Source organism: Danio aesculapii, chromosome 17, assembly GCF_903798145.1.
Source record: "Danio aesculapii chromosome 17, fDanAes4.1, whole genome shotgun sequence".
Taxonomy (NCBI): Eukaryota; Metazoa; Chordata; class Actinopteri; order Cypriniformes; family Danionidae; genus Danio; species Danio aesculapii.
Genome location: NC_079451.1, coordinates 31,246,316 through 31,259,924, shown reverse-complemented (window position 1 = coordinate 31,259,924; position 13,609 = coordinate 31,246,316). Strand labels below are relative to the sequence as shown.

The 13,609-nt window shown below is 35.8% G+C and overlaps 1 protein-coding gene across 1 annotated transcript in view; it reads right to left on the bottom strand.

Moving 5' to 3' along the window:
• Positions 1–13,151, bottom strand: part of shtn1 (shootin 1) — a 65,163-nt gene extending 52,012 nt beyond the window's left edge. The window contains 3 exon segments of the mRNA XM_056477240.1: positions 7,557–7,617; positions 8,997–9,049; positions 13,027–13,151. Coding sequence (XP_056333215.1) covers positions 7,557–7,617; positions 8,997–9,049; positions 13,027–13,084 — 172 coding nt within the window. The 5' untranslated portion in view covers positions 13,085–13,151.
• Positions 13,152–13,609: the final 458 nt, after the last annotated feature.

Here is a 13,609-nt window from a genome sequence, read left to right as displayed (position 1 = left end):
AGTGTATTTGCCAACCCCATACGGTTCATAACAATTAAGTGGCAGAAATTGTCTAAAGAACACATGTCTGGACCGAGGGCTTCTTTACCTGAAGGCCTTAACTTGTTCTTTCATAACAGCGGCAATATTGACCTTTATATTTTTCCCAGTTGAAAACAAAGTCACACGTCTTGTATAGTCTATAGTCTTTGTGATGCCTCACATAAAAAATAAGCAATTTGAAGCTTTAATTTTACAGGTTGACACCAATGCCTTAGGACGTCTAAGATCTAAATGGGAAGTTCAACCAAGATGAGGTTCATCTCAGCTATGGTGGCTGGGAATAGTGGACAGGGATGATTAAAATATCAATTGGGGATTGCACATAGTTTTGATTGAATACTCCGATCTGCATTTCCATATGACCAACTACTATCGTACAATGTTTTGCGAACTGCCACACAATTGTCGATTGACCTAGTATGGTAAGAACAGATAATGATGTGATAACACCACAGTTGACTAACGAAGCTTCTGGGAAACACAGCAGCTTTTCCATTCATCATCAAAGGGAAGTGTACATCTGAAGAAATTATTGCTCATCCTGCAAAAGTCTATTACTTATCTCTTAGTCTCCATGACTCCTATGTAGGAATTTTTTTATATTTTCCACAGGAAAAGTTTTGTCTAATGAGATTGGCTGGACCAGCCATGGGTGGTCACCAGTGTTGGGCAATAACGTGTTACACCCGTTTGATTGGTCACACGCTCAACAAAAAGGGCTGGGATTGGCTCTTGCGCTCTTCACAGATGAGTGATACTAATAAGCGGCAGCGGCGATCACATCTGATCCATGAAAGACACTGTAGAGAAAACTCTGCAGGCACGCGCTCGTGTCTATATCCAAAAGTTTTGCTGTAAAACAGCCGAAAGGAGAGGAAAAGTCACGCCAGCAGGTCAAATTGGCCACAGTGAGAGAGAGAGAGAGAGAGAGAGAGAGAGAGAGAAATGGAGTACTTTCATTCTCTCAATCGCAGTGAAATAGGGGCTTCTGTTGTAAGTGTCAGTGAAAGACTGATCCAGCAAACACACAACGCAGTGAAATTGTGCACAGTTTCTGCATTTTTTAAGTAGTTGGAGCATTGTAAATACTCATGCTTGACTCCCTCGCTGTAGTACGCTGCGGCGACATAGCGCATATGAGATAAATGACGTCAGTACACAATAACCGGTTATGATTATTACTGAACCCATATTGAATTGTCCACATCTGCATTGCGGTGCACCGAAGAAACAATTAATTTTGGCACCCCTAATATTAACTGTTATTGTTACAATACGATGCATTTGTCTGTTACTTGGTAAATTAATTAATTTTGGCAACACTCTAGCCTACATCATCCTCTTTACAGTGACAACGCATTGTGGGATTGGTGGCCAGCCAACCACCGTGAAGAAGACGCGTTGTGTTCGAGGCGCCAGACTGGACAAAAGTTAAGCGAAAGCAGAAAGACAGAATGCGAGTGAGGTACACCAAGTGTGTCCGTGAGAGAGATTATGTGCACGCAAGAGAGACCAAGTGTGTGCAAGAGAGACCGAATGCGTGCGAGGTAGACCGAGAGACTATTAATGTTACTATTATTAACTACTATTACTAATACTACTATGTTTATTGTTTCAAACAAATAAGCACACATTTGTTATCTGTATAACAAAATGTATTAGTTTAGTAGACACATTTCTGTATATTTCAGAACAAATGTTATTTAAAATGTAGTGTTGTATTGCTCAGAAAAAAATCCTGTGATTTATTTTTTATTGCTTTACATATTTAATAGCTGTTATACAACAGCAGATTTTGCACTTTGAATATACACAGCTTACTTTCCTTAAGTTGTTGATGTACCACATTTAATTTGTGGTTAGTTTGAAAAATAGTTTGCTCATCGATTTCCTTTTTGAGCATCTGTTTTGTTTTTTGTTTTGTTTAAAACGCATCAAATTTATGGTCGCCTTTAATAGCAGTTTTTTTGGTGCTGAGTTTCATCAAATTGATTCTGAATGATAATTCAGAGGGCGATGCAGTGGCGCAGTAGGTAGTGCTGTCGCCTCACAGCAAGAAGGTCGCTGGTTCGAGCCTCGGCTGGGTCAGTTGGCGTTTCTGTGGGGAGTTTGCATGTTCTCCCTGCGTTCGCGTGGGTTTCCTCCGGGTGCTCTGGTTTCCCCCACAGTCTAAAGATATGTGGCACAGGTGAATTGAGTAGGCTAAATTGTCCGTAGTGTATGAGTGTGAGTGAGTGAGTGAGTGAGTGTGTGTGGATGTTTCCCAGGGATGGGTTGCAGCTGTAAGGGTATCAGTTGCGTAAAACATATGCTGGATAAGTTGGTGGTTCATTCCGCTGTGGCGATCCCTGATTAATAAAGGGACAAAGTTGAAAAGAAAATGAATTCAGATTACTTTTGTTTGTTTATTTCATAAAGGTTTTTTTTTGTATGCTAGTTGTATTGCTAGTTTTAATACTCAAGCTTGAAGGAACATGTTTAAGGGTTAAATACAACAACATTTAAGATGCTGAAGCAACTTTAGTTTCTGCTTTTTTGTTTCTGAATATATTTTTCAGCTGGTTTATCATCTTGTGATATGTTTGTTTTTATTTTTGTGCTGCTGCTCTGATTTAAATATATTAGTGTTTAAAAATGACTTTTTGTTTAAATCTGTCTTGTGTTTTAGTTGTGAGAATGCTAATTAAATAAAACTGTGAAGCTGATCAACGGTGTATTTTCCATGCAGCACTGAAGTGACATTATAAGGGCATTAATGAGAGCATTAAAACTGTCCTTTGGAAAAGTAACTCAAAAATTGTTTTAATAGTAATGCAATACTTTTTGGTCTAAGTAATCAATAAAGTAATTGAATTAAATACATTTTGAATGAAGTAACTAGTAACTGTAACTGGTGACTATTTTTCAGTAACAAGCACAACACTGGTGGTCACTAGAGTCCACTGAAATACTAAAACCATACAAGACGAATGTCACTAAAATATTTAAAAATGCTATTTCAGCAAGGCTTCGTTGACTTCTACAATTTCTATTCATCAAACAATCCTAAAAAGAAGAATGGTGGTTTTGGCAGCAATATTCATTGACTGTTTTCATTTGCACAAATCAGCATATTAGAATAATTGACAAAGGATCCTGTAACAGTACAGACTGAATGGATGCTGGAAATGTACGTTAGCAATCACATGAATAAATCACAAAAGAGCTATTTTAAATTGAAGATTCTTTTCTCCACAGTATTGCTGATATTACTGTATTGTCCATCAAATCAGCCTTGATTAGAAACTTCTTTCAAAATCATTAAAAACTGACTTGCATAGCTGCTGAAAAAACCTGTCCATTTCCATTAATACTTATATCATATTCTTAAAGACTCTTTCTAATGAATAACCTCTCTGCCATGGCCTTCACATAGCTGTCATCTATTATATAGAGCAAATCAGCCCAATGCTGCCCTTCATACTGATCCTATATGGATAGGAGACTGAGATCAACACAGAGATGTCTAGCCAAAGCTCATTGTTCAAGTCAATCTAGTTGCTTTCATCAGCAAATACAACAACCTCCAAATACCCACAGGCCCTGTCCATTTAAGATCTCTTCTGCAAGTCCCAAAACAAGACAACAGTCACCCACTTACCAAAAAAGGCAAATGATTGAAGATAGGACTTATGTGCTTTTGGATAACACACCCCAGACTGACAGCTCTTATATTTTACCATTTGGCATTGAATGGATGTGCACAACTGAAAGGTCAGCAGTCATTCAGCAAGATTTTATTGCTTCTTTCTTATTACCTACTGGATTTTTCTTTATTTATACAGATGAAAAATCACCAGAGTGGGCCAATACCACCTGAGGCCACTGAATATAAACACATACAAATCAAAAGTTTGAAGTCAGTAGGATATTTAAAAAAATATATCATTAAGCAATGATTCATTAAATTCATCAAATGCAACAGCAAATTCCTTTTTTTGTTTTTACAAAAACTGTTTTTGTCAGATTTATCACCGTTATGTCTCTTCTTAGAGACTCTTTTCTAGTGAATAACCTCCCTGCGGTGGCCTTCACATAGCTGTAGTCTATTATATAGTGCAAATCAACCCAACGCTGCCCTTCCTACTGATCCTATATGGACAGGAGACTGAGATCAACACAGAGCTGTCTAGCCAAGACTGAATGGGAGAGTTATATCTAGCAACAGAAAATACAAACGCCCATATTTGATTTCATTTCCAAACACTCAAGATCAGTCTCTTATACAAGTCCCAAAAACAAGACAACAGTCACTCAAGTCAACTTCCAAAAAAGGCAAATGATTGAAGACAGAACTTGCGACTTAAGGTGGCCATATGTGCTTTTGGATAACACACCCCAGACTGACAGCTCTTATATTTTACCATTTGACATTGAATGGATGTGCACAACTGAAAGGTCTGCAGTCATTCTGCAAGATTTTATTGCTTCTTTCTTATTACCTACGGGCTTATTCTTCATTCATACAGATGAAAAATCACTAGAGTGGGCCAATACCACCTGAGGCCACTGAAAATATACACACACACTACAAGTCAAAAGTTTGAAGTCAGTAAGATATTAAAAATTATATAATTATTAGAAAATGATTCATTAAATTGATCAAATGAGACGGCAAATACTTACAAAAAACAGATTTATTGCCAACATTTATCTTCTTAGAGACTCTCTTTTCTATTGGCCTTTTCTATTGACCTCTCTGCCATGGCCTTCACACAGCTGTCATCTATTATATAGAGCAAATCAGCCCAATGCTGCTCTTCATACTGATCCTATATGGAAAGGAGACTGAGATCAAAACAGAGCTGTCTAGCCAACAGTAAATGTGAGAGTTATATCCAGCAACAGCAAACACAATTATTTGATTTAATTTCTAAACCCTCAAAACCAGTCTCTCCTGCAAGTCCTAAAACAAGCCGACATTCACATTCAGAACACAGTCAGTCCTCTCCAACAAGCAGCCGCAATCTAACAAGTTCCAAAGAGGCAGAAGATGGAAGAGGCAGACGCCGCTCTTAACGCCTGGAGCTCTTACCTTATTTGTGTCCGTAATCACCAGAGACTGGCCATGGACCAGCTCACAGCCTCTTAACTAATTACACATTGTGGTTGAGAGGCAAAAACAGGAATTAGCACCATCACGGCCAGCGGCTGCCTCCCAATGACACCTAATTAAAACTTGATGAACGCCCGTGTCTGCGATATCCCAAGTTCCCGCTGTAAGCCTTTCGCTGTCACTCATTAAACACTACTTAGCTGCCAGTTGGTCCCCCTCCACCCCATCTTTCATCTCTCGCGCGCGCGGGTAGTACTAGCACTAAGTGACAGGTTAATTGTAATAGCTGCTACACATAAACTGGGCTAAGTGTGAGGGGACGAGGGGGTAGACTTCACACGTCAGGCTTGGCAGCTTTAATTGTAAGTTTTGGCCTCGCCATCAACGCTCCATCTTCAAATCTCTTTCTTTTAGCGCCGTTCCTCGCGCACGCGTCTTCTCAGAGACAGACAGTGATTACGCGCGCGAGAACGCCGAGTATAATGCTATCGGGCTTGCGTGTTGGAGAAGTGAATTAGAGCCTCTGATGCTGTTTCTCCAGCGCCGAGCTTGATGAGGGGGCAGATGCCTTTGTGGTCTTATCATTAGAACACAATGGTCATGTTGTCATCAACCTTGCCATCTCCAATTGAAAAGACATGATTGTGTGTTGGGGGCTTTTTCCGCGCTCGCCTGTTCGCCCGCTCGCTCCCCCCCTCCACCATCACCACCCCACAGCACAGCCTGCCTCCCCCTCGGTCGCTTTGCGCTGAATAGAAGCAATTTTCCGAGAGCTATGAAATCACGTAATAGCTCCTAATATGCAGCTGCTCTGCTAGAAGCTGCAGCCACTATTTAAGTGGAAGTCATACACAATACGTGTTTATGGTGGAGGAAACATGAGCAAAGGCCAAGATTATTCACAAAAACACACGCTCTCCTCTATCAAATAATGACCTATTTTGTGCATTAAAATGAGAATGTAATGGATTTTCTTTCTTGCCTCCTTCCTGATGGCGTAGACCATTTGTTGTGCTTTTTAAAAAATTTCGCCTTTTAGTACGTGTCTTCGAATTCCACGGTGGACAGAAAGAAGGTGACATTTGTATAGACATGTGAGAGAGGTGAAGTGCGGTGATTTGGTGAGGGAGGGACCGTGCAAAAAATCCATTTGAGACTGAAACCTGTCGCTTTCCACCTCGCTCAGGTGTGTGCGATTGATATCAAACTCAAACTATAAGAGGGAAATCGCTAGATAGCTCCACTCGTGTCTGCAAAGAAATGTCTCGGATGTGAATTTTGTGCCTAATGTATTCATCAAAACATCCTACCTAGCATTAGAAAGCCATTTGAGCACAGTGAATAAAACTCGAGTGCACAGTTTTGGTCAAAGAATGAATTTTAGTGTGGTTACTTCAGTTGCCCAAATAAGAGCAGGGTGAATAACATGAAAGATGTCTTGCTGGAAATCCCACAGATGAAGATTATGGAATAACTAGGTGTGTCCATAAGGAACTGTGTCACAGCTCTTGCAAGATTCTGGGATCAAAGTCCAAAAGTGCAAAGCACAAAGCCAGCACTTCCCACAGAAATCAAAGGTTTTTTTTAAAAAAAATGTGTATAATACACTCAATGAAAATGAGTTTTTTGTTTCATGTTTACATGGACACCAATAATGCGATTTTAATGTGATTAAGACATTAAGTCTAACATGTAAACAGCGATTTTTGATTAATTTAATCCAGATAAGTTTATAATCGAACTAAACAGAAATCGAATTAAGACATGTGGAGTATGACGATTTTAATCGCATTATTCAAGTGTAGTACAGACTTGTAAACACCGTAATCAAACTATTACCGTTGTGTAGGATTTTCGCCGCATTTTGCAACAGGATAGTCTACACACACAGCTGTTTGACACTATTCTCTACACCTACTGAGCTAGTGAAGAACCACAGACACCTGCATCATGAAATGCAGAGCTTTTTCCCATACGGCGTGTGCTATTAAATTCCATTAAAGCAACACTCTTCCAGCAGTTCCTCGCATCCAATATCTCGTTTGTCACGAGGGACATGAATGAAGTGTTCCTGAATGAAATTGAAAGTGCTGAACTGCAGTTAACGTCGACAAATTAAGAATGAAACATCATAATATTACATGAAACTCCGGAGGAAATGTGGATAGCGTGGTGAAGCAATGACGTTAATCGAATTATGTGCTATAACACATAAAGTGGGACCATGAAAAAAACATTTAAAAAGCAACTCATGGAAATGCCTAAATCATATTACTGTCTTATTTAGATTTAGGCAAATAATTTGATTCCTGATGTCCATGTAAACGTAGTCACTGTTGTTTGATTGATTAGCCAGAAAGACGGACATTAGGTTAATTTGAGAGTTTAATGATATGAACCAAAGCCATTAAAAACTTACCCGATTCAAATTCGTTCAGCTTCCGTAAGGCCTCATCTCTCTCCTCTTGCAATTTTTTACACTGAAACAAAATAAAGAAACCTGTTATCAGTCAAATGTATCATTTACACACTTATTAGAACAAATGTACAATGTATACACCTAGTTTGGGGTGTATGGGTGTTTTCTGCTTATTTACATTTTTGAATCACATTTAGGAGCTTAATTTCTGCTCTGGCAACTTTAGATGTAAAAAGATTAAGAAAATGACATGTATTGGTATTTAGTAGTTTAAAATCTTATATTGTCTGGGTTATGTAAATTATGGTACAAAAACAGGTGCAAGTAACTTTTTTGTTATTTAGCTGGTTTATTTCAATATCTATTATTTCTTATACAGTTTTAATAACTCATTTCTAATAACTAATAATTTTATCTTTGCCATGATGACAGTAAATTTTATTTTACTAGATATTTTTTCAAGACACTTCTATACAGCTTAAAGTGACATTTAAAGGCTTAACTAGGTTAATTAGGTTACCTAGGCAGTTTAGGGTAATTAGGCAAGTTATTGTATAACGATGGTTTGTTCTGTAGACTATTGAAAAAATATATAGCTTAAAGGGGCTAATAACTTTGACCTTAAATGTTTTTAAAAAAATTCAAAACTGCTTTTATTCTAGCTGAAATAAAACAAATAAGACTTTCTCCAGTAGAAAAAACATTACCAGACATACTGTCAAATTTCCTTGCTCTGTTAAACATCATTCGGGTAATATATATATATATATATATATATATATATATATATATATATATATATATATATACACACACACACACGTTTTTTTTTATTAAATCTGCATTTATTTGATGAAACCAAAAATTATTTAAATTCTGTCAGCATTTAATTCCTTTTATGAAAGTACACTACCATCAAAAGTCTTTTATATTTACTAAGACTGTATTTAATTAATCAAAAATATAGTAAAAACAAAAAAGGTAAAAAATTACAGTAAATTCTATTGTATTTTTTTCTATTGTAATATATTTTAAAATGTCATTTATTCCTGCCAGTAATAGCTGAATTCTCAGTCATAATTATTGCAGTCTTCACTGTCACATGATCTTTCGGAAATCAGTCTAACTTTCTGACATATCTCCTACTACTACAAGAGCAGCACTTTTTTTTTTGGATTAACAGTTTTTATTTGATAGTGAAATCTTTTTAAAGATGATCAATTTTAATACTGAAGTGTCACTTTTAAACAATGTTAATGTGTTCCAAGAGATTCAATTACTGACAACACATTTTTGAAAGGTAATTCAAATTCCATCACTGAAATAAATTAGATGTTTTTAAAAAATGTTCTGTCAATACAATAAAACTTTTGCTGTACACATAGAAACTGCTAAATTACTCACAAAAAATATGAGGCAAAAGAAAGAAGAGCATCTTACCTCTTTTTTAATTTTCTCATGTTCCTTTTGAAGGCTTTCATACTGAAGAAGAACTGCGGAAATACAAGGACGCCAGTTAAACATTTCTCAAAGCTTCCTCGGGATAAAGTCAGTTAAGAAAATAAATGTAGGAAATCAAACCAAATCTTATTCATAAAAGAGTACTGAAGGAAACTACTGCTAATTTATAGTATTTTCAAAGCTGCAAAAAAATACAAAATAGAAGAAACTCTCTTCCAGTATGAGAAATGAATTTGCTGGTTTAAAATAAAAAAGCAGTTCAATTTCCATCTGTAGTGTGAATCAGCATCAGCCTTACTGAATATGCATCTAATTTTAGATCTGTAAAGGGTTTACAAACCACGCTGTGTCTGGGTTATTAATGTCACAGTCAGACAGACTGCTATGGAAAAGACTACATCAGAAAGACACTTCAGTTTTGTTTAGCCAAGTTTATACTACTGCAGAATAATGCAAATAATCCTAATGTTTTCTGCCTCTATTTAGGGCGCTTTGAGCAAAACGATACTGTGCAAATCTCCCCTGAAGATATCTTTCATGGTTGTTTACTAACCTAATTCCAGAGGGAAATTCTAAAGCTGTCAAGAGCATTTACTCTCATCTGTTTAATCCCAAATGTAACATTTGCGGGTTCAAAATGAGTTGAAACGAATGTTCAGGCTGTTGTGATTTTTTTAGATCAAGTTTTACATGTACAGTCTAAACAATCACTTTATAAGAGCTTTTATAGATGAAGACTGCATCAAAAATTACATACTTTTACATTATATGTGGATAGCAGCATGCTATTAAGGAAATATACAAATCAGAGGAGGGTAAAAGGATTCTGAACTGCACATTCAATGGACACATTACTGTCCCATGAAGCCAAGAGAGGATTTATGAATGCCTGTAAAGTGATATAACTGATGCTGGTGGATCATGTGACTGAAACAACACCATTTTTGAACATTCAACGATTGTAGTATCTCTACATTTTATTCATCCTTCACACATTTATTCTCCATGTTAGGTATAATTACTTAGTTCAAATAATTGGGTTAAAAATACCCCAACATATAACCCAACTATATGTTATTATAGCACATTCCCAACTATGGGTTATTTTAACTAAATGCATTCAATTTCTTTTCGGCTCAGTCCCTTTTTTTAATCAGGGGTCACCACAGCGGAATGAACTGCCAACTTCTCCAGCATATGTTTTACGCAGCGGACGCCCTTCCAGTCGCAACTCAACAATGGGAAACACCCATACACTCTTGCATTCACACACATACACTAGCTTATTCAATTCACCTATAGCGCATGTCTTTGGACTGTGGAGGAAACCGGAGCACCTGGAGGAAACCTACACTAACAGAGGAAGAACATGCAAACTCCACACAGAAATGCCAACTGACCCAGCCGGGGCTCGAACCAGTGACCTTCCTGTTGTGAAGCATATATAATTTAACCCAATGCATTGGGTTATTTAGATTAAATGTTAATTTATCCATTTTGGTATTACTAATGATACTGTTACTAGTACTATTAATTTTATAATTATGACTGTAAATAAATAGCCTACAGTTTACAAAAATAATACAAATGCTTTATTTCCATTACATTTTAAGTTCCAGACACTTTTGTTAAAATAAATCAAGAATCACAAAGAAAAAACAGAAGCAAGTGCAGATAGCTATAAACTGCGCAAGCAAATAAATCATGTGTTGATGGAACAGAATATGGAGTTCTGAGTGCTGTAAAGACTGTCCAATATACAGCCAGATCAGTCTCAAAAATAATATGTTTGCAATAATAAATCTCATTCATGCACAGCCCAATTCACATATTCAAAACACAATTCAAAAATACACAAATTCAATTAAAGAAATTCAAAACAATTTGTGAATTCACAAGTAAAAATGATAAATATTTCCCCAAATAAATTGGATTTTCACATTTATGAATTGTTTTGAATTTACAAATTGGATTTGTGCATTTATAAATTATGTTTTGGATGTATAAATTGGATTTGTGTATTCACAAATTGTGATTTGAATTTACAAATTCGATTTGAACATTTATGAATTGCGTTTTAAATTTACAAATTGGATTTACGCATTTATGAATTGCATTTTGGATGTACGAATTGGACTTGTGTATTCACGAATTGTGTTTTGAATTTACGAATTGGATTTGTGTATTTACAAATAGTGTTTAGAATTTACGAATTAAATTTTGTAAATGTGAATTGTAAATGTATTATTTTTTAGTCCATAGTCCATAAGCTGCAGCAAGCTTCACTCAGTGTACATAATGTACAACACGTTTATATATATATATATATATATATATATATATATATATATACACATATACATACATAGATATTTATAGATATTTTTGCAAATATTTAGCAATTTAACTAAAGGTGAGATTTGTCCGGCAATTTCATGTGCTTAAGAAACAATAATATGAGTAAAAAAACATTAATTTGTGTCATTAATTGAAAACATTTTTTTTTTTTTTTATTCAAATAAAACTAAATGGTCCTGGTTTGACTCAAATTTAAAGAGTTAAAAGTTTGTATTATTATTATTTTTATTATTATTATTATTATAATAAAGTAGTTGTAATTAGTAGTACATTTTTATTTTTCATGAAAAATTATTGAATACTTACTGAATATTTATTTTACTTTTCAGACAAAGTAATTATAAAATTTATTTGGATAAATTTAAGAGTTTTTTTAAGTAACATACACAACACTACTATAGTCATACTATATAGAAAATCATTTGTTTCAGAACAGGCAACACGGTGGTTCAGTGGTTATCACTGTCACCTCACAGCAAGAAGGTCACTGCTTCGAGTTTCAGGTTGGCCAGTTGGCATTTCTGTGTAAAGTGTGCATGTTCTCCCCGGGCTATAGGTGAATTGAACAAGCTAAATTGGCTGTAGTGTATGTGCATGCGTGTAAACGCAAGAGTGTATAGGTGTTTCCCAGTGTTGGGTTGCGGCTGGAAGGACATCCGCTGTGTAAAACATATGCTGGATAAGTTGGCAGTTCATTCTGCTGTGGTGACCCCTGATAAATAGGGTACTAAGCGGAAGGAAAATGAATGAATGTTTCAGAACAAGCACCGACTCAAGACAGTGTGTGATTTTGGATAAAGCCAGAACATTATTGTTTAAGGGTCTACACAGAACTAAAGTCATATGAATCCGGATCAAAATATATGAACAATTGGAAGTAGTTGGGGAAAACTAAAACTTAGTCTGATACACACCCTATTAGATTGCATTAGAAATACACTACAATGTAGTAAATATGTTATCAATAACCATTTCCCACATAACTTCTATTGTGTTTTATTGACAAACTAAGTAGTTCGAATTTTACCAGCTATGACATGGACAAAAATGTCCAGTAATGACCAAAGAACTAATAGTAAAATGAAATTGTTTTATTAAGCTATTCAATAAGAATGTGCTCGCTCTGTCAAAAAGTTTTGTAGTAAAATGGGTAATATAATAAACATGTACTTCAAAAAGGTTACAACTGCATGTACATCTTTACACAGAAAAACAAAAGAAATGCCAGGATGTTCAGCAGAAATGTTTGTGCATGCCCAAACAAGTCTCTCAATGCAAGTGTTTACAGAATCAAAAGGCTTTATGGAGTATTTTCTCTACATGCTGACGAGATTAACTACATGGGCAGAGAATCTAATAATAAAATATTTGTTCCACTCCAGAACGTGTTGCTAAATATGTCAGCTAATTTACTTACTAGTTATAGCCTACGTAAATTATTATTATGACTTTTTTTCTTTCTGCGAAAAGCTTCAAGTCGATACCTGGAAAGGTGTTTGAGAACAACTTTAAAAAAGGCCTAATAATATAACTTTAGTTGCTATCTATGTGTAAATAGTAGCAACAATTCCTGGACTCAAGTGATCTACATGTAAAAAAACAAGTTAGGGTACACGCGGAGTGTTCAAGAATCTGACACCGTCACCCTTACCTTGGTTGGACAGACTTGAATTCGTTCTCACTTCTTTCTTCTTTCCTTTTGACGCCATTGAAAGTTGTAAATGATTTAATACTCCTCCGACAAAACAGTAAGCAGAGCGCAAGCGGTACAGGAAATGATTACCTGAACACACCTACATTCTCCCGCGTGTGTTCACCGTTAAACTGGCCATGTAAACCTCAGGTTTCTGTAAGATAGTAGCTACATGATAACTCCATATCACTAACCAAATAACGACGTAAAATAACTTGTGAAATATAATCATTGAATAATTTAAAAACACAGAATGGGCTTACGAACTCTCAAACTACTTTAAATAACACCCCAAAATATCGTTTGTTGGTGTTATAAATGTCAAAAAAGACATATTTTTATACACATTCATTAAGTCTCTTATTTGCCAAAATAAAATGTGGACTTGAATAAATGTGGTACACACAGGGTATGTAAAATGTATAAAATCTGACCCCTGGGCTATACATTCCCTTCGTATATTTGAACTTCCAATAACAGGACATTTCGGATTCTTTTAAATGTTTAAACAGTTCTTGCCTACAAATGGAAATGAAATGAC